This window comes from Diachasmimorpha longicaudata, chromosome 6 (genome assembly GCF_034640455.1).
Source record: "Diachasmimorpha longicaudata isolate KC_UGA_2023 chromosome 6, iyDiaLong2, whole genome shotgun sequence".
NCBI lineage: Eukaryota > Metazoa > Arthropoda > Insecta > Hymenoptera > Braconidae > Diachasmimorpha > Diachasmimorpha longicaudata.
Genome location: NC_087230.1, coordinates 8,070,227 through 8,090,379, shown reverse-complemented (window position 1 = coordinate 8,090,379; position 20,153 = coordinate 8,070,227). Strand labels below are relative to the sequence as shown.

At 40.2% G+C, this 20,153-nt stretch overlaps 2 protein-coding genes across 9 annotated transcripts in view; one reads left to right on the top strand and one right to left on the bottom strand.

Annotated features, from left to right (window-relative positions):
- The window catches only part of LOC135163998 (complexin), a 149,187-nt gene that overhangs the window by 107,989 nt on the left and 21,045 nt on the right, over positions 1-20,153 (bottom strand). The gene's annotated exons all lie outside the window — the stretch shown is intronic.
- Positions 48-19,831, top strand: Skel (Skeletor). Of its 7 annotated transcripts, none has more exons than XM_064123903.1 (14): positions 48-1,059; positions 1,900-2,263; positions 4,072-4,438; positions 9,465-9,602; positions 10,133-10,314; positions 10,734-10,896; positions 11,215-11,474; positions 14,851-14,950; positions 16,063-16,247; positions 16,452-16,932; positions 17,016-17,209; positions 17,280-17,504; positions 17,630-17,834; positions 18,258-19,831. In XM_064123903.1, exons 3-14 carry the CDS (start codon positions 4,369-4,371, stop codon positions 19,301-19,303), a joined length of 3,249 nt encoding a protein of 1,082 aa, XP_063979973.1. In that variant the 5' UTR covers positions 48-1,059; positions 1,900-2,263; positions 4,072-4,368; the 3' UTR covers positions 19,304-19,831. The 7 variants fall into 7 exon arrangements, with proteins under 7 accessions (XP_063979973.1, XP_063979974.1, XP_063979977.1 ...); XM_064123904.1 differs by having other exon boundaries at positions 48-1,063; XM_064123907.1 differs by having other exon boundaries at positions 17,630-17,791; positions 18,258-18,426.

The following is a 20,153-nucleotide window of genomic DNA, read 5'->3' as shown; positions in this document are numbered from 1 at the left end:
GGCGCCGCCTGGCGGGCGTTTTCGAGTCATTGTAACCGCGTATTGAAGCCAAACATTCTTGATCTATTTAATTTAGTTACAATAGAATATCGATCCGTGGAAAGATCATTGAATTAATTTAATTAAATGTTTTAATTGTGTTGGAAGAACAACAGAAAAAATAAAATTAATAATGTCAGATAATAAGTCATTATTCTAAGATATAGATAGCTATCTGAATCCAGTGAAAGATCAATGTTCCGATAGAGATTGCTGACCTCTCGACGGGACTTCAATTGTTTCTATCGGTGATTATGATATTTCTGTTGTGCTATTGATTGTTTTTTCACTATTTTCCTCGAAGTGACGCGGAGACGAGTGTCGATATGGCAATGTAACACACCCACAGGGGACAACTCGACACAATATAAATGTCCATTTTCCACAACGACTCACCCACAAGCCCTATCAAACAGTTACCGTCGAATTTTGAGGTTTCGTGCTCAACATCTTGGGTTGCGTGACACGTGTCGACGACCACACCATACAGAGATCAATAGTCCAGTGAAATTGTACATGAGACGAGATGAAAACATCGGGGAGGTGAGCGAATACGGAATTTGATGTATTGACGGAACTATAACCTACAAGTGTATGGACGGAGGAGGGGTACCTCCAAGAAAAATACGACGGAATAAAACGAAAGTATCCATTGTCATCAGCTTATTATTTGATGTAAACGTGAAAAATATCGGAGAATCTTCTGAATACAGCATCGTTACGGTCGGATGCATTTCTTCCGCCTGAAGGATGAAGAATCCACTTTGCAAAAAAAAGGCAACGAGGATGAATAAAAAAAATAATAATAGGAGAAGTTGCTGGAGAAGAAGTGTCTATATGTGCTGAATAATCAAACCATGGCGTAACTGTGCCTGTACTCTCCTCGCTGCTGGATAAGATCGAGAGAAAATTGTGTAAAATAACGAAAAAATGATGATGGAGGGAGGAGTTGGAAGAATAACGATAGATGTATCGATAAACGATTCATTCATTAACCTGAAACACGAGGATACCCTGAAGGCAAGTGTGTATGCACAATTTTTACAGTAAATTATGGGTCATTTAACCATTGAAAATAATAATTAAATCCAATAAGAATTTCTCAATTGAAAATTCAATGCAGTCAATTTTGAAACATGAAAGACATTCCATCATTCCATACAAGTATAAAAATCAGAGGAATTAAGCCAATTTCATACACAATTCAGATTTTATTTCTACAAATTTGGGAAATTAATAGAGTTTTCAGCTCGTTGCTGTTCAAAAATTTGTCAGTTCATTGAATTTTCAGTGGCAATACTTCAAGAGCTTCAAAGTGATCGGGTATTTCTCGACAACTTCGTTGCATACGAACGAATATGTTGAAGAATTCCCCTGCAAAACTTGTCGTGCTCGTTTGTATGCAGAGAAGTTGAAGGAAAATACCCGATTCAGATTGCAGCTGCAGGGATATTTGAAGAATTATTTTTCCCTCAGAATTCCAACGAAAAGAATCGTCTGCGATTGTTTGGGTAGCTGCCCGTGACAGCGGACGATATCCGAAAAATATTTAAAATAATATCCTGTGATTCCGCAAATGCAACAATTCTCTTGGTCACAATTCTGAAGAGAAAATAATCAGTGGAATGTCATAAATTCATAATTTTTCATTCCCCAATTGAGATGTCCGTAGAAATGCAATTTTTTGTGGTATTATTGACTCTCTATTGATCCTGCTAAGGTGGAGAGCGAGTTCCCAACTCAATTTATCAACGCATTTGTCAATTATTACTGCATCTCACTATGCATTTAATGATATTTTTTTCGTTGAACTCTGATACACGGTATCGGGTCATTGATTAATTGCCAGGTCCTTTCCAGGTTCCCACGTATAAAACAGTTGTTGAGTCTGAAGGCGAGCGAGTACATTGAGAATGATAAAGGATTACCCAAGAGGATCTATCGGAAGGCGCCGAAGTTCCCCTTCGAGTGGGAGAAACGCTCGTTTCTGAAAGAAACCCATTCAGAAGGAACGGATATTTTATTATGTTATTATATTTTTTCCTTCACTTTCACAACATACATACAACACGCACACACACATGGCTGCTGCTGGGCATTCGCACAATTGTGCGCGGGTCAAGGAGTTCAAGTGAAAGTATTAAATATCAGTGGCCTCCGGATAGATCTGCAGCGATATATACTCAGTATTCGACTTGGAGAATTTGTCTTTCATTAAATGAAGGTGAGATCACGAGAGTATAAATATCTAGATATTTGTAATAAATCGATGGCGAGGCCTATTTTGATGTTATGAGATTCGAGGAAATGAAAATAAGGGGTTTTTTGATAATTATCACGTAATATGTTGCGGTCAGTTCATCGGTAACTTCGGAAGTCAATAAAACTGGATATAGAAGGAAGAAACTTGTTTCTCGGCTTCTCGCCCATTGATTATCATTATTGCGAAGCACTCGTCTTGCACAACACCAACGTTTTTGCAATGTAAAAGATGTTGACGCACATAATCATTAAAAAATCATAAAATCAGGAGAATTAAACCGCAGTTTAGGAAATGGAGATGCCAGATTAGAGTTTGACATATTTTGATTGAAAGTTTTTCATGTTCATCCTTTATGAAATTTTGTCTTCGAAATTTTCCCAGGCAACCTACACCTTTTAGGATAATTGCATACGAAAATTAATGCATTATGATATCCTTGCTGATTCAATTGTTTTTAAGACAATTACGCCAAGGAATTTAATTTTTTCCCTAAGTCAAATTAAGGACGTCTAAGGACTTTGGTTATTACTTCTCCAGGAGAATGCTATTCTGCCTTTAGGGTCGAATATCAAAGCTTTATTTAATCCCCACTTGACCTTACGTTTCGGGACATTTTACAACGATTTCATTATGTAAATTTTATAGCTCTGAATTTAAATCCTGATATTTAGCCGTTGGAATACTTTTAAAAAATACAGAGAATAATCGAAAAAATTTCTTGTGGAATAAAATTAATCAACATTCTTTTTCAAACTTTTCATAAATTCATAAATTTTATGCCTAAAATTTATTGAAACTGTAGCGTATTCGATACAATAGAGTGAGAGCTATCTGACTACTCTTGAACACGAGTCTCCTGACAATTAAAAATCACGTGTCCATGAAATTCCAATTTTTCTGATTCACCAAATATTTGAGCTTTCGCAGTCTCGGAAAAAAAGCGATATTTTTAATTGAAAATTGAGAGACGTCACCAGATATCAAACATTACCAGTTCGCCCTGGGGATCTCTCTTTCCCAGTACATAAGAGCGACTGAGGGGTTCAGTTGAGTGCAAGAATGAAGGCAGTGTTGCAAGAGTACTGAAACAGTTACGTTGTACGGTAATACAAGACTGTCGTTAGTCACGGCGCGCTAATGTTATTACACTTATGCGGCCCGACAGTGTATTCATGAGTTTCACGGTACATAATATGCGAAAGTGCGACAAGCGCCATACGGAGAAAGACAAAGTTAGATTTTCGTCGCGGTAGAAGGAGCGGAGGGTTGTGGGTGGAAGCTGGGAGAGAACTCGATGAGAGGCATCTCAGGTCAAAGTCTCTGGGTTCGATCGAAGGTGGGTCGCATTGGGAAATGCAATTTTCTGGAGTTTGGCATTGTGCCAGTACTAGAGTATCGATCTGTCAAATGAGGACTAGGCAGGGCAAGGTTACTTGTTCGACCGAATGAAATACAGAAAATAATACACAATTTATTACCAGCAATAGTCATTCTCAGTGATAAAAAAATCAATTGTCCACTTGTCGCACTCATGTATGCGAATGAAAAACTAACACCGGCAGAGCGTGAGGTTGGTTTATAATTGGTTACCAGAAGGAAGGCGGTTACTGGGTTGGACACCTCTTGATTTCCGTTGGTGTATCTTAATCGTCCCGCATACCAGCCCAGCCATAACATAGAGAACATTCTAATCTCAGGATAATGCTTTCTACCCGACTATCTCCTCTGCAGTATTAATTGAAATTGCTAATAAACCGCGTCATTTTTAGGCTCTGGAAGAAGAAACTCGGAGAATCATTGTAACAGCCCTGGAGCGTTGGACGATACTTAGTGATCGTTCCAATTATCCGGCCTCTCAATTCTCAAAAACTAAATGAGCCAGAATTGGAGAAGGGAGTGAAAGAAATTGCAGAGGGGAATATCCCTGGACATCTCGAGGCAGGGTCCCCATATTTGTTATACCAGAGGAAACACCTTTCGGTGTATAACCATAGCAGAGTGGGACGGGGAAGGAGTTTAGCTTGAGCGATCGACGACTTTCAACCGGCAGTAAGCATCACGACGCCATGGGAAGCCGATCGTCATCGACATCCAGGGATTACCTGGCTCTAGTTGCTCTGTTCCTTCTCGTCACACGTGAGTGATTTCTCATTCTTTTCCTATTTCTCTCTCTCCTTCTTTGTGCGGTGATACGCAGGTGTTTAGTCATCCCATACTCATGCAAATTCTCGGGGAAACGTCGAGTTCAGGCTTTGAAATTTTCCGGGCAATTTTCCACTGGCGCCCAGTCGTCTAGACATCTGAACGATCCGAGAGATGCTGTTTATAGTTTAGGATAAGCCAATGGTGATCAATCATTGTTACAACCAATGGCGTGTTGTTACGTGCAATTTGTTGAGAAATATTCTCCGTACCCAGTCAATTTTCTTCGATCGGTTATTTATTTATTTAATTTTTCATCATAGAATCGCGATTCAATGGATGAATCGCGTGAAACAGACAGAGTGTGATGGGCGTGATGGTGTGGAGTCCATTGGAAAGGCGTGTTTTGCCCTGAAAATTTCAACCCCATTATTGTAAATGATATTTTTCACACGCAATTTGTTAAATCCTGAATTCAATTTTCTGGTTGGACAGATTACACTTGATGAATAGTCCGCGGAAGGGGAAAAACTCCACTTGCAGTGGGAAAACAATCTAAATTTCCTACGATGAAATCTAGTGTCCGCTTGAATTTTTCAGGTCACTTCTTTTCGTGGAATTTTCAACGAGATACGTGAATTCAATTTGAAAATATACGATTGACTGATTGAGACCATTTTCTACGTTTACGTGACGTCCTTTCGGAGCAATTGAACTATCTCCGTGCAGATAAATTACCGAGACAATATCGTTATTTTCCATTAAACTTAATTCGGCTTAAAGACTTTGCAGCCCCTCGAACTAATCAAAATCACATGGAATCAGGGTTTGATTTTATACCAGCTCAATTCAACCGCAATTAGCACACGTCTCTGCTCTGTTTCCCAAATCGATTCACAATAGGCTAACTCCACCATTAAATGCATCCTGATTTTCACGTACTTCAACCAACTGCAAATTCTCTTACCAATTCGCAAATCTGGGGGAAAAGGGGGTATCGATTTATCGAATTCAACTGAACGATCCGCCATACTCATTCCGGCCTACTCGACCTGTCCAATTTTTTTATTCAACTCTTCAGCAAGCCAATGAACGGATTGACTTTTTATCCCGAGATTTTCGACTTTGTCAGTGCACCAGTGAATGATCAAATTTATTTTTTTTTATTTTCAAATTGAGTGGTTGGGTTTGGAGCGAGCTTTTAACGTGATGGTAACCGACAGAATTGATGGCGAGATAACGAATGTAATATATCTCCCTAAATAACAAGAAAAAAAAATGAACCATCAGAATGAAATACCAGGCGAAATATTTGGGTCCCCTCCCCGACGGTGAGGAGGGGACAATTTATATACACATTTCTCCTGCATGGATATATATTAGACGAGCATTGCACAACCAATGATGGATGGCACGTGTGTGCAAATATCCTCATATTTATATTGGCATTCCGTCCGGTCCCGCGTGAGTGACATGAGTTCGGGAAAAACAAGGCATTTTCACCTGCACTGTTGAACATCCACACCGTTAGAAAAAAAACCATAGAGAATCAAAGAGCAACAATTGCTCAGTTCTCCCCTTTTTACACGATTTTTCCACGTGCTTTGCTATCGATAAGCATGCGTGTGTCGTTAACTGCACCGAGCGATATAAAAATTATTTTGAAAATTGGCAATCAAGCCTTTAATTCCCGGAATGAATTGGAAAATTTTTCTTTTCATTGGAACATCAGGGATAATTCATCAAAAAATCCATTTATCTGAAATTTCCAACCTGCATAACAGGCGCTGACCGGTTTCACTCGAAATTAAATTGAATTTCACTGTAAATCGTAAATGCAAACGCAGCTATTGTTTAATTTAGAAAGAATTGACACCAGTGGAGAGGTAAAAAGGCTTGAAAACCAGGGGAGAGAAAATTACAGGTGATTTCTGGCGAGCGCTGCGGATAGCTAATGAAAAACGTCAAGCAGACGTTTGATATGGAAAGCCTGGCTATATTTATCGCACAGGCCGCAATATCAATGACCAACAGTTTCAACAGAACTACACGGAACATTGTAGATGCTACTCACGAGGCTCTCTGAAACTCATTCCTCGCTACAATTGCGATGCAATTTCGTGTAACGACGCGATTCTCCGATCCGTGGCGAATTACCACCACTCCAAGTACCGTTTGTTTACGTTTACTTATCGTTTCACTAGAGTTTATGGATTCGCGTATCACAGCTACAAAGTGCTGATCATACGTTTGTTACGATGGACATATCAGCCAATAGCGGAATGACTCTGTTAACTCCATTGATCAATTATTTACATGGCTTTCATGCTGGCTTAACACTAGGCAACGGTTTGATTTATCAAAGGGACGCCTTTGTAAAATGTTATTAACCCGTGATGAACCTTCAGAGAGAACGAAAAATGAAAAAAAAACGTAATTTTCGGTGATTCGAATTTAGAAAGAAAAGTGAAGGTGTGTTGGATTCGTTAGAACATTTGAAAATAATTGATTACCGAATTTTCACTTTTTTTAATTTATTCAATGTAATTACAAAACCAGTTCGATGGAATTCTGTTGGAATGGAAGAATTTAATCATCTTTATCCATGACTGTTAGACGGAATGATGAATCCACTGGGAGCTGATCCATTCGAATGACTTCATATACAAATCATTTTAATTAAAATGTGTCATTTACTGATGATTAAATATTATCAATGCAAATGAAATATTCTGTTCTCTTCGTAAAAGCATTTCTCCTTGTATTCGAGGAGAGATATTCAGCGTGTTCATGTGGACAGTTGCAACACGTATAAACGTGTATATGGATACCAGTCGGATCAATTACGAGTCTTTGCTTTCTCCTCTTGTAAATGTCAGAGGATCAAGCATTTATGTTTTTCGACGTCGGAAGTACTTTTCAATCATACGGTAATACATACTTCGAGGAAGAGCTCGCTGTGAAAACTAATGTCTTCAAGGTTCCTTGATTGAAGACATTAGACAATAATTTTCGAACGAATACCCAATTTAAAAAAAAAATCCAATTTCGATTTAAAAAATTTTTTATTCAGTTCATTCCCTTGAAATTCCAGTTCATGACCGCTATTTTTATAACGATGACAGTTATCAATGAAAAAATAATTAGCGGCTATCACGCAACATGTTCGGCCACTGGAAAAAAAATGAATGAAGTATTTAACAAAAAATGAGACTTAATGAGCGTCAAGAGATAATCCCCGTGTCTTAAAGCCTTCATTCCCAACCCCAGTTTTCCAAACATCGTGGCAACGGAAAATAAATATTAAAATAGTAGCAATATTTAAAGTATGAACGACGATATTTCCAAATAATGGCAATTTTCGTCTCTGAAAGGTGGTAGAACCATTGAAATCTGGAATACGGGAAGATACACAAACGCGATGGAAAGCCAGAAGAGTCAGCGAAATGCACGAGTTCCGATGGGAACTCTTTACATTGCTTGTAGGTTGAGAGCATCTCTATTCGTGCGATGCCACTGACTCTGGTAATTTAGAGCGATTTTTCCACGCCCCAGAATGCTGATGCCATAACTATTTTCCTCCACACAATTCTACCAATTCTAAAACTCATTCCCTCGCTTTTTATTCCACGAAGAAAAATGTAAAAAAATAAAAAGCCCAAGAATTCTTCACGCCCGTTAAGTTTAAAATTTATTCAGCATTGAAAACACTGTAGTGCCTCAATATCCACGAGAAATTTTACGATAATGAGAGTGGGATATATCGACTTTAAAGTCAGTCACAATCGAAGGATACATCTACGTAGATGAGAACAGTGGACTTGACACGAACCTTCCATCATCGGTATACCCCATTTTTTGCAGTATCATCATGTCATATCACATCAGAGTACAGTACCCCATATGTCTCACCATGTTTAATAAACACAAACGAGCCTCTAGCGTGAATGAAAATTACCTCCTATCTGTGTATTATTATACCACAACCGAAGGTAACAAAAGCTCGCGAAAAAAAATATATATATAAGCTGAAGGCTGAAGGCAATAATTGTGACGGTGACTCATCAACTGGAGAAATAAGTATAAATAAGAATCACCAATAATTGCGGTGGAGTCGATGCTACAGAGACATTTTTCAATTATCAGAGAACTGAGATATAACTGTCGAAGGTTGAATCGTTAGGGAGGCCTACGGATTCTGTTTACCCTGGTCTGGCATCGTAAATTACAACTCCAAGTAAACGAGACATTCGTTAGAAACACAGTCTAACAAATGTTAAATCCAGAAACACGTACATATAATCGGATATGTCGTTAAAATCGATTCTGTCGAATAACGGACATTGGTACATATAGTGTTGAGTGGACCTGAGGGGAGGAAACCACGAGGTATTCTCATCAGTGTATGTGCTAGTTCAGAAATACGCCCAGCAAACTCGAGTAAATTTTGCATAGTCCAGCGGATTGATGTTGATGGGATGTAAGTGGAATTTTCAAACCGTTAACCCACTCCATAAATGGCCAACCATTATTCCCATCGATATATATCCCATTGAAGAATGCGTCTTGGTTAATGAATTCTGGAGTTACGAGACGTAAAAAAAAATCAATCGATAAAAATAGTGAGATAAAACCGGTACCAATCTTCACTGCTGATTATTCATCAAAACATGTACCACTCACTGGGCACTTGCATAACGATGTATCAGTCCTTGGGCATCAAATCTGTTGAGCGATGACTTGACAGTATCATAGTATCCAGAGTTATAGGATCGACTTGTTAATGAAGATTAATGCTGTTGCGTTTCTAAATTGTAAATTATATCGTTGTTGACGTCGGTGACCGAGGGGGTAGGACAGAAGCCTGGTGTTTGTCCATGGGATAAGTTGATGGGATAAAGTGGGAAGTTCATGTGAACAGTTGAACATATGTTGCATGGACTTTCTCAAATTTTTTCGATTATTTTGCGAAAAAGGGATCCGGAGGTCATAATAATAAAATTATATTATTGTGTTTCAGAGGGATGTTGTGCCGAGTACTATGGGAAGCTAATTGGCAAGTTATCAGAACTAAATCATCACGTTAGTGGTGAAGTTTATGCGGTCGACGCCAGAACACTCTTCATCAAGGATTTAACGTATGACGGCGAGGGTCCAGGTGAGTCCGTCAATTTTTATTTTTTTCCCCTTATTATCAGGTGCTCTAAAAGTTGCAACTCCATTGATTATCTATTGTACAAAAAATTAGCAAATTAATTGACTGGTCTGCACGAGTGAATCCCGCCTGTTAAATTCTTTTCCAAAAGCGACTTTCAGTCTTCATGAGTTCGCTACTGGGCATTTTCATCCCAACGTCCAGTCATGTGCAGCTTGAGTGAATTTCTACAAAAAATTAATGAAATTGAATCTCTGTGGAAATTTTTTGTCGACTATCGTTGAATACTTCTGGGAAAAAGCACAGTGGCCACAGACACACGCAATTATTTTGTACAATGCACAAAATACCATCGGCAGACAGTAATTTCTTGCTTGCAACGAAATAAGTTCATCATGAATAACAGGATAACTTTCATCTGACTTTCCCTCGGGTCGATTTCTTATGAACTTTCCCGTGCAGCAGAATATCCGTTAGTGAAAAAAAAAACGATTGATGACAGTCTTTGTATTTTTATTTTTCACGTTTTTCAGCTGCTTACTTTTACGCCGGAAATTCAAAATCACCGATTACCAATGGATTCAGGATTAGAGATGAACGGGGAATGTCTGGTCCACTTCATCGATACAAAAAGCAGAGTATCACCTTGACACTGCCTGAGGGAAAGACCTTGAACAATGTAAAATGGTTTGCCATTTGGTGTGATGACTTTTCCGTGAGTATCAGCAATATTAATTATCTCTATCACTAATACGCCTAGATTTAATAAAAATACCCACTATTACTTGGCGGTAATTTTTTTATCAATAAAACCCGAGTATCGCAACATAGCTAACTTTCACGGCACGTTAATTCCGGTTCTGGGTGTGCGCGCATGTATAGAGAGACGATGGTAAGACCGTAAAATTCCTGTTTCGCTCTCCAAGGTCTTTAAAGTGGAGCGACCGCGAGTTGTACAGCGGTCTCGGTCTCAATGCCATCGATGCTCGTATATTTCCGTTTTAACCTGCAGATGATGGCGGGAAAGGGAAAGCAATTGTCATTTCAACCGCAAATAATACTGGACAATGTTTTCACCATCTCCTCTGTGTGTTATCGTAATACTTGAACAGACAAGATTCTATGAATCCCCAGGTGAACTTCGGAGACGTGAGAATACCGAGAGCTTTCGACTATCCAAAACCACAGAAACTCGCACCACTGAATGGAGTTCATGGAGTCAGTTCCGAACCAGTGGTCGTTGTTGATGCTCAGACATTGCTGATACCGGGTTTCAGCTATGATGGGGAAGCACCAGGTAAATATCCCATCGGATCGTTAATTGGAAATTCAAACTCTCGGCAGAGAGGAAAAATTGGGGATGAATTACTGGCCGTCTATTAGGGTTTCACCATTCGTTTTTTCATTCACTAAGATAAAAACTCATACACCGAGACGAAAAAATAATTTATAAAAAATATAAAATTAAATTAACCGGTAAGTTAGCTTAGCTCCAGACAAACTCATGAATCCCACCTCTCCATTATCGTTGGGGACAAAAAATAGAGAAGCGTTTCCTCCGTCAAATCACCGTAATTATCCCGTCGTAATTAATTCCATCCTCTTTATTTTCTAGACGCTAAATTCTGGGTTGGAGCTGGACCCCACCCGTCCTCCCAAGGTATACGTGTACCGGACGAGAATGGAAAAATAAATCCACTGCGACGATACGACAGAAAAACAATTGTCCTGACATTACCAGATGACCTGACTGTACATGAGCTCGGTCACTTTGGTGTTTGGTGTGAGGCATTCACCGTTGACTTTGGCCACATTGAAATTCCACAAGGTCTCAATATACCACCATCCCTCAAGATGCTGGGCGTTTCGCCTCAGGTAATGTGACATTGTTGAAACTTGTGCACTTCCCCCGGGTCATGACGGTAACTCAACTAAAAGGTGTTCCACCGTGGATAGTTCAAGGCGCTCGAAGACACGGATCAAAGGAAAATCCTTCTTTTTAGCCCTGAATGTGTTACGTTGCGCGTTGCGTTTCACTGAGAGAGCAAAGGACTCTCAGAAATTCTAGAACCACCCGCGCAATGACCTTATTTCACTGAATTATGCACTTACCGTTATTCCCTTCTTTGTTGCGGGAAAAAAAAATCGAAACAACTCAGGCCCTTCTACTACCGAGTGTTGTGTGCGCTCAATTCACCTCGGACCCAATGGTCTCCAATAAGTGGAAAATTATGAAATCGATATCTAATTGAAGCGACAGTAATGCAGTTTCCAATTTGGTTTGGCCGGACAACTTATTCTCAATGGGTTTTGAAATAACCAATTTTGAAAGCAAACATTCACATTCGGATGAGTCGATACTCCGTATCGACCCCGTACGTAAATGGTTAAAGACGTAACATCACAATTTTTTTTTACGACGAGGAAGTTTCAGTATCTGGCTGTGTCCCAGTAGCTGACCTCTTTTGAATATTTAGTGTTTTCCATGTTTAGGCTTTTCTTCATTAGCTATCACTTTCCGTAACCGACGTGGGGCAACGAATCGACAAACGTGAAAACTATTTATACCACGACATGGTGAAACCGGCTGATTACGCACTCGGTGTTCAGCGCTTCGTCCCCACTTCAATCTATTCCCCATGCGATGACATAAAATTTTGATCAATACATGTTTTCAAAGTTCTTCTTTAACGTGTATGGGATTTGCAGCATGAATGGGAATTCAAATGTGGTGGACGTATTCTAGAAAATTACTATCGTTCTAATTTAGTCTCCGGAAATAGACATTCGTTAAAAATTAACCAATTTATGTTTGGTGGGATCGAATAAACCCTAACTACCACCGAAATCTATTCTTTAATAACTACTATGGACATAATAGAAATAAAAAAACTATAGTGAATAGACAGAGCGGACAATACCCCCTGTATTGATCATCCACGGGGCTTTACATTCATATCATCCGAGCGTTTTGTTACTCGACGAAAGTAAAACTTCGTATTCGATCGTTCCCATATACAGCTCAATATCCCCCAATGTGAGACCGAGGAGAAAGACAGCAAAAGAACAGATAAAGGGCCAGAAAATGGGTGCGAGAGGAGATAGAAGCGAAGAGCGCCTCGTTGAATATCCGGACCTTCTTTCTCATAAAAGAAACTATAAATGAAATGGGGAGAACAATCACTGAAATAGATTTAAATGAAAAGAGTTAAAAAAAAGTACCGGTTTAACCTCCTGTCTCTGTCCTTGTTGTTGCAGAGGATTAGACAGGGACAGGGTGATCCGGAGCTCGAGGCGTTCTTTGCGCAATCTTCCTCACCCACTGGCGCCTCAACTTCGTCAACTTCTGCATCCTCGCCTTCCTCTTCATCGGTGGCACACCAAAATCATCGTCCGACAACGTATCGACCACTTCTACGTCGTGATGATCGTGTACAAGTTGTACAAGCTATTGATTATCGTGTACCGAAGAGTATCGTTGATTATCCATTTTCAAAATTATCGAATCACGATGGCACCCAACAACAGCCGCACTCTTACGCTCGACTCGTGAGAATCGAGGGAGATCGGAGGGTCGATTCATTCGTGACTTATTAAAATTGTTGCGATACACGATTAAAATACGATTAGAGCACATCAACCCCTGATTAGTGTATTTCTCAAGTCGGTGATATGTCGGTGCTTCGACCCTCGTGATCCCTGAGACTATTGGAATCATAAATTCTTTGGCCGACGTTCTTGTCGCCGTCCTTGTAACATTTATAAATTAACAAATGTCAGAAATATTTCGGAAAGGAGATTTCTATCCATTCCTGATTTAAATCACTTCTCCAATGGTGTTATTTCATTTTTGGGGCCATTCAAATATTATGTCATGGATTGTTATTTCACACGATATGTTTCCATAGTGTTTCTGTAGCGGCGAATAATTTTTATCCGAAATATTTCCCACAACCCTCTAACGAGTACAAAACAACAAACAAGTGTTGCCAAATACGCACTCAATTTTGGAATTTATAAATATTTTTATTGACATAATCATTGAAATATTGTTCCTCTTTCTCTGGGCAATTTCTATTCAACTTTTCTGGGCGTGTGGGGGTTCGACCGAATCCACTAAAACATGACTTAATACTTAAATGGCCCTTATTAGATGGAGGAGGGTAAAACTCCCTTCCAAAGACGTAAAATACATTAAACAGGGGTTGGTCTTCCCGATTTACCTTGCATTTGAAATCACTAGCTTTAAAAAATCGAAAAAAACGTATTTCAAAGGTCAATATCTAAAGCCTTATTTATTCAATGTGCGAAAGTTTATATTTATTATCGAAATAGAATTTATATTATCTATCTAAAAGCACTATGAGCTTCACACAGTGGGTATTTCAGGTATAATACGAAATACATTCACGATTGCATATACACGTGGAGGAGGCACGTGAAACATGCCGTTGTACATGCGCATAATCGTTGGGATAAAGCCCTGGCACGTAGGGCAGCAGAGAGAGGGACACTTACATACAGGCATCTTCACGAGGGGAAACGATGGGGTTGGGAGGAGGCGGGTGGAGCAACCATATATGCACCACCACGTACCATGTACCAATCCTCTCCCTCACTGTCTCTGTGCTCTTCCCCCTTTATTCGCGTGCCTATACAATCTCGGGCACGGAAATGCGCGTGCGACACCCTTGATTACGCGCCTTGTACCCACGTTGGTAAATTGAAATGTCTACTGGATGATGGGCGAAAGAGCCACAAACGAAAGAGGAAGAGGAGGGGAAAAAGGAATATTGTCAAGTAATGAAGAGGACTGTGATACAAGAGGGCAGAGACAATTCAACTGGGGGATTATCGAACTCGTTCTGAGCCAGTTTTTTTTTTTTTCGAAGCTTTAGATTTAACAGAGTTTTATTTTTCTACCGGTATCCATAATGCACCTGGTACCTGCAACTTTTGTACTATTTTTGTATACTATGGCATGACATTGAATAAAGTGTCATTTTTTTCGGCACAAGTTGATTCTTTTTTATTTGATGATTTTTATTTTTTAACAATTTGATCTAGAAAATTACCTCTCCTGGGCAACTAATTTTCAATATTTTGAGGGAGTCAATTTTTGGCACCAATGTTTTGCTTTTAGGCAGATGTGATGAATATTCAATGAACGGGGAATCCCCTATTAATATCTGGGGACTTTTAAAACTCGGAGTGCTTCGTTAATCAAACTATTTTTTTGATCTCGTTACAGTCTAAACTGAACTGCGAAGTCCTGGAGGACAACCTGGCCTTCGAGGTGAGATGGGCTGTTGCTGGGGACAGTATCGTTGTTCAACTCGTTGGAAAACTCGGTGAGTTTTTGCTACTAGTTCTCCACGTAGAACATCTTTATAGTAGATAGCATCTCTTTCCTGCCAAAAAGTTTCTGCTCAATGACTTTTGAAAGGTGAGCATGGAAGGGAAAAAGAGCTCTCGGTGGAAGTTACATCGGTTTAGAAGCAAGAGCCGTCGATTCGTTCGATGCTATTTTTCTCTTGAGAGGGACTCTTTGGATAGGAGGTATACGCCAAGCCGACAAGACCATGAAACATTGTAAAAGATTCAACGTGGGACTTGTCGAGTTCTCCAAACGGCTTGGGAAAAAAGAGATGTGAAAGTTATACGGGCGGCGAGGGGTCAGAAGAAGCTAAATTTATGGTTAAAGTCGAATAGAAAATCCTACAAAGAGATTTTCCATTTATTGGACATGATGTACACATCAGTGTTAGAGACTGTTTTTCTTGAGACAGGAGACCATTGATTTTTATCATCTGTTATCTCCGGCCGTGAACACGATGATAATGTAATATGTACGGGCTTGTAAACGCTAGGCTTCATTGCGAAATTCCCCCGGTCGGGAGAGAAAGGTAATACCCACACAGAGTTTATACTGTTCCCACATCATTTCCACCTTACATTCGTCCGATTATTCTGCACACCAAAGTAAAAGTTTTCCTTTCCCTCTTTTGCGAATGTATACTTGACAGTCACCAGTGAATGAAAATCGAAGAACGCCAATAATTACAGATGAGGAAAGTCTATTTACCAAATGCTGCCCTTTTTTTCTCCGTATTGTATATGATCCAATGTTGTATCTTCCAATTTCTCTACTCTAACAACAGTCCATTTGACCGAAGAACTTGAAAGGTCTTATCAACTCAAAGTCATCCCCTGAATCCACCCCTAAAATTTTGCTATCAAGTTTAGGAATACCCTGTATACGAGAGGATCGTGAAAATGCTAGTGCCGATTGCAGCATTTTCAGAACGGTCAACAAAATTTTACGATTTAACTGCGATTCAGACGGCGTTTACGAGCCAGCCAGGCGTCAAAAATTTCACGCTCCCGAACGTTAAAAGTCCGCTGATAAAAATATTAAATTTTTCATGGATGGATGAAAGTTCATTCGAGATACTATTTTCAGATGCAGGACAGTACATGTCCTTCGGATTGTCTGCAAATCCTGAGCGCAGCGCAATGGTGGGAGGTGACGTGGTTGTCGCTTGGGTTGATAAGCAAACCCTCCAGGGCTATGCTGTGGATTACTTCCTTGATGCCAAGTCCCAGTGCTCTGGAGGTCGTGGGAGCTGCCCTGATACACGGATACAGGTAGAAATTACCCTTCTGATATTCCCCGATTGATCAGGTCCATTGAATTTCATTAGACGTGACAACCTTGCAAATGCAAGTGCAACTGTTCTTTGAATTTTGGTTTGATCCAACCGACCCAAGCAATGAAAATTCTCCGGGGCTTTTATTGAGGGGGAGGATAATAGCTCTCTGCCGTTAATAGTATCTTTATTTGTATCTCAGGAAAACACAAATTCTGTACGTCTTCTGAACGCAGCAATGGTTAATGGCTACAGTATCGTGACATATCAACGACCACTTAGCGCTTCCGATGAGTTGGACAGGCAGATTCGCACCAATGGCTCCCAAGCAATCATCTGGGCCATTGGTCCGCTCAACGAGAGGAACGAGGTCAGTTTCCATTCTCACTATCTCAAGACTGATAGGTTTATCGAATTTGGAAGACCACCGTCCTGGAATTGTCCAATGCCCGACATGGAGCAGATTCACACACATCACGATGACAATACCAATAAGGGAAGTAACAAGCAAGAGCTAGTGGCGACAACTCGAAGACCATCAAGACCTCCAGCGACACCCGCTCCAGCAGCTACAAGTGACGCTTGGGAAATTCCACCGATTCAGTGCAACGAACCTGACGATGGAGTTTTTTACGCCCAGATGGGACCCACCGGAGGCAAGCACGGATACCCGGCCATTACTGGTAATTTATTTTTTTTCCAGGGCTTTCACGGGTTTTACTCTTTTCCGTCCGGCGATGTTACTCTTGAATTTTTTTTTCCTCAGGGCACGTCGGCTGGGGAATAAGTTGGTATATCAATGGGCTTCTTATCCCGGAGATTAACGTTGTTAGAGGAAAAACATACACTTTCGTCGTCGAAGGAGGTGACGATCCCGAGACACCAGCTATTTACCATCCCTTCTACATTACTGATGATCCCATTGGCGGTTATGCGCACAAAACACCCGAAGAAAAATCTGTGAGTAATGGTGATCAATAAGGTACATTCATTTATAACTCGAAATCGATAATTCTTCATCGACCCACAGCAAGTGACAATTTTCGCTGGAGTTAGACGACAAAGGGGCGCAGTGGTGCCCACCGGCTACGGGAGACTCTGTCGATGGGTGCACGATGAAAATGCACCAGAAGCCGACGACTACGCTTCATTCGGCGCTTTCCAAAGGACATTGTCCCTCAAGTGCAATCCTGGTGAGCCAGGAATTGTTGAATGGACTCCTGATAGAAATACTCCAGATACTGTCTATTATCAGGTACAAAAAATGATAGATCCTTTGAAACTGGTAGGAGTCTGTCTCTATCAAGAGATGACTTCAGTGCTTATCTTTCATAGTTCATCTTTCATAGTTGACGAAATGTGATTTTCCTCCTTGTCTAGTGCTTCACCCACCGTTATTTGGGCTGGAAAATAAACGTCCACGATAGCTGTGATGTTCAGGGTGCAGGAAGTGAGAATCACAACGTGTACGCGCAACCAGAGCTTTCGGACCAACAAGCCGGGGATCTTGACGGTGCAAGCAGTATCGGTGTATCCAGCAAGGTAACTCCAGCCCCAGATTTCTACCAGGCCCATCAGAATTATGGTACGCTACGGCCGCCCCACAATTATCATCATTATCATAATTATCATACCGCTATGTCCCCTCAAAAGCTTATACATTCGCCTCAACTAACACGTGCTTCAATGTATCCCCGTGATACTTACGAACGCTTGCAATTGTCTCACATGGATCTGCCTCGTATTCCCCATTACGTTATCTCTCATCATCATCATAATAATCATCCTAAGGAGGTACAGCGTCATCAAGTGCTTCCTCCATTAATGCGTCATCATGTTGAGCATGCAACAGCATCATCTTTAATATCACCTCAACACGTGAGTGGCTATTACCGTGAAATACAAACTCCCCAGGGTTGGCAACATACACCAGTGTCAGATCAGGACGTTCAGCAGTCCCAAGTGGCACAAATTCACGCATCTAATTCACAATCTAACTCACTTGCAGATCAACGACCCTTCAACTACGTCAATATGAAATATCAACATACCCAGCATAATCCGTCGTACGTTTACTCGAGAACACCGATGAGTAAACAAACTCAGGTAATGATTTTTAGACGGCCAGGGAGACGACCAATGCCGCAGGAAGTACCACCAGAAGTTCCGAGATTTATGGAGAGAAAAAAGGCCGTTTACAGACCGTTAAAAAATCCACAAGTTACGAAATTAACAAAAATTGATAAACAGAGAGCCAAGATTGAAGCTAAAATATCATCCGAGACTAGTGATTCAGTGAGTGTCAAACCAGCGAGAAATACCGGGTTTGATCCAGATTCAATTGTTATTGAGGGTGGATTCAAACCTATCATTCGAACGGTTGATCGTGAGGATGAGGTGGCCAGGGGACAGGATTATTGGACTTATCACTGGGGTGAACCAAAGACGAGTGCTGATGAGAAGATGAAGAAGCAGGATGCATTTGAACCCGTTTATCTGGGATCTGGTCGGAGTGATGTTAACAAACTCAGAAAGAAGATTCAGCCGGACAAAGTTAAACAGAGGCTTGATGATATTGATGACATGGAAATGGCTGCTGATGGATTGGACGCGTATTATTTACCACCTTCCAATAGTGGACTGGGAACAAAGCGAATTGATGATCGATTAACTGGTACATTGATTGCTTTCGATGGAAAAAGGGTCAAGGACTCGAGCCTCGCTAGATCCATTCCCGTAAGGGTCGATGAACTATCGTCACGTAATCCCGGGGGAAAACTCTCCGATGTACTCACTAGGACCCCGCAATTTGGTAAATTCAGGGGTGAATTGCCATCCTCAATCCCTGGAGATGTTAGATCAGAGAATATTCCACAATTTGACCATCATACCACCAAATTGACAGCTAAAAGAACCAAGAGATCGTCTCACGGAGATATCATTAGTCAAAATGCCACTCATCATGATCACTCAATGTTGACAAGCACTGGACAAATGATCATCACCAACATTGAGTATGTGGTTCTAACAGTCATCCTCTATTTTGTAATTTGATAGATCATCTCGTTTTTTACATCGTTTTTCATAGTTTTTCGTTCTTTACAATAAACATCGCATCGTGTCAAATCGATCGATTCATCGCTTTTGCTCAATAACTGCATAACGCGAAGCTCATTGTTGCAGAATATTATATGAAATCTGTATTGTTCAACGTCAACTTTACATCTGCCTCTCAGTGGCGTTTTACCGACATTGTTTAGCTGTCTAGGGAGTTAATTTTATTGTTAACTTTACTCCACTCGTTTCTCATCATAATGGTGGCTATTTTCAACTCATACAAGTTATCACTTTAATTACATGGTTTTTTTTTGTTCAAATCTTAGTTCTGGCACTCAATCCCCATTCTCCGCTTACTGATATTATTCTACATTATTGTCATCACAATATTCAATTTATTTTTTTCATATATATGAGGAAAAAGAAAAAAAAACGGTTGTTAAGTTTGCAAGCGTATGTGTACATAGATTAAGTAGTCTGTTATAAATGATAGAATGTATTCCGATTGAGAGATTAAACTTTTGGACAAAAAAAAACTTTTCAATATTTATTTATTCAATCAAATAGTTCTGTGATATTTTCATCAAGTATATCTCCGTAATCATATAGGTCCTCACCACTCCCCTCGTAATAATAATCCTCATAACTTAGTGATGAGTTTTTAGTGGTCTCTGTATTACTATCGCTCTGATTTCCCTGTGCAGCAGACGAGAAGCCCTCAGGATCAATAGTGGGAGGTTCTACAGATGTACTCCATTCGATTGGAGTTAAATCTGGTTCAACTGGAGTTGAAGAGGAAAAAATATTTGAATTGTTCATTAAATCCTGACCTTCGACTGTCGAATTC

Coding starts and splice junctions, on each gene's coding strand:
- Skel (XM_064123903.1), top strand. CDS start 4,369: ATGGGAAGCCGATCGTCATCGACATCCAGGGATTACCTGGCTCTAGTT. Junction 10,897..11,214: donor CTATGATGGGGAAGCACCAG/GTAAATATCCCA, acceptor TTTATTTTCTAG/ACGCTAAATTCTGGGTTGGA. Junction 17,210..17,279: donor AAACACCCGAAGAAAAATCT/GTGAGTAATGGT, acceptor ATCGACCCACAG/CAAGTGACAATTTTCGCTGG.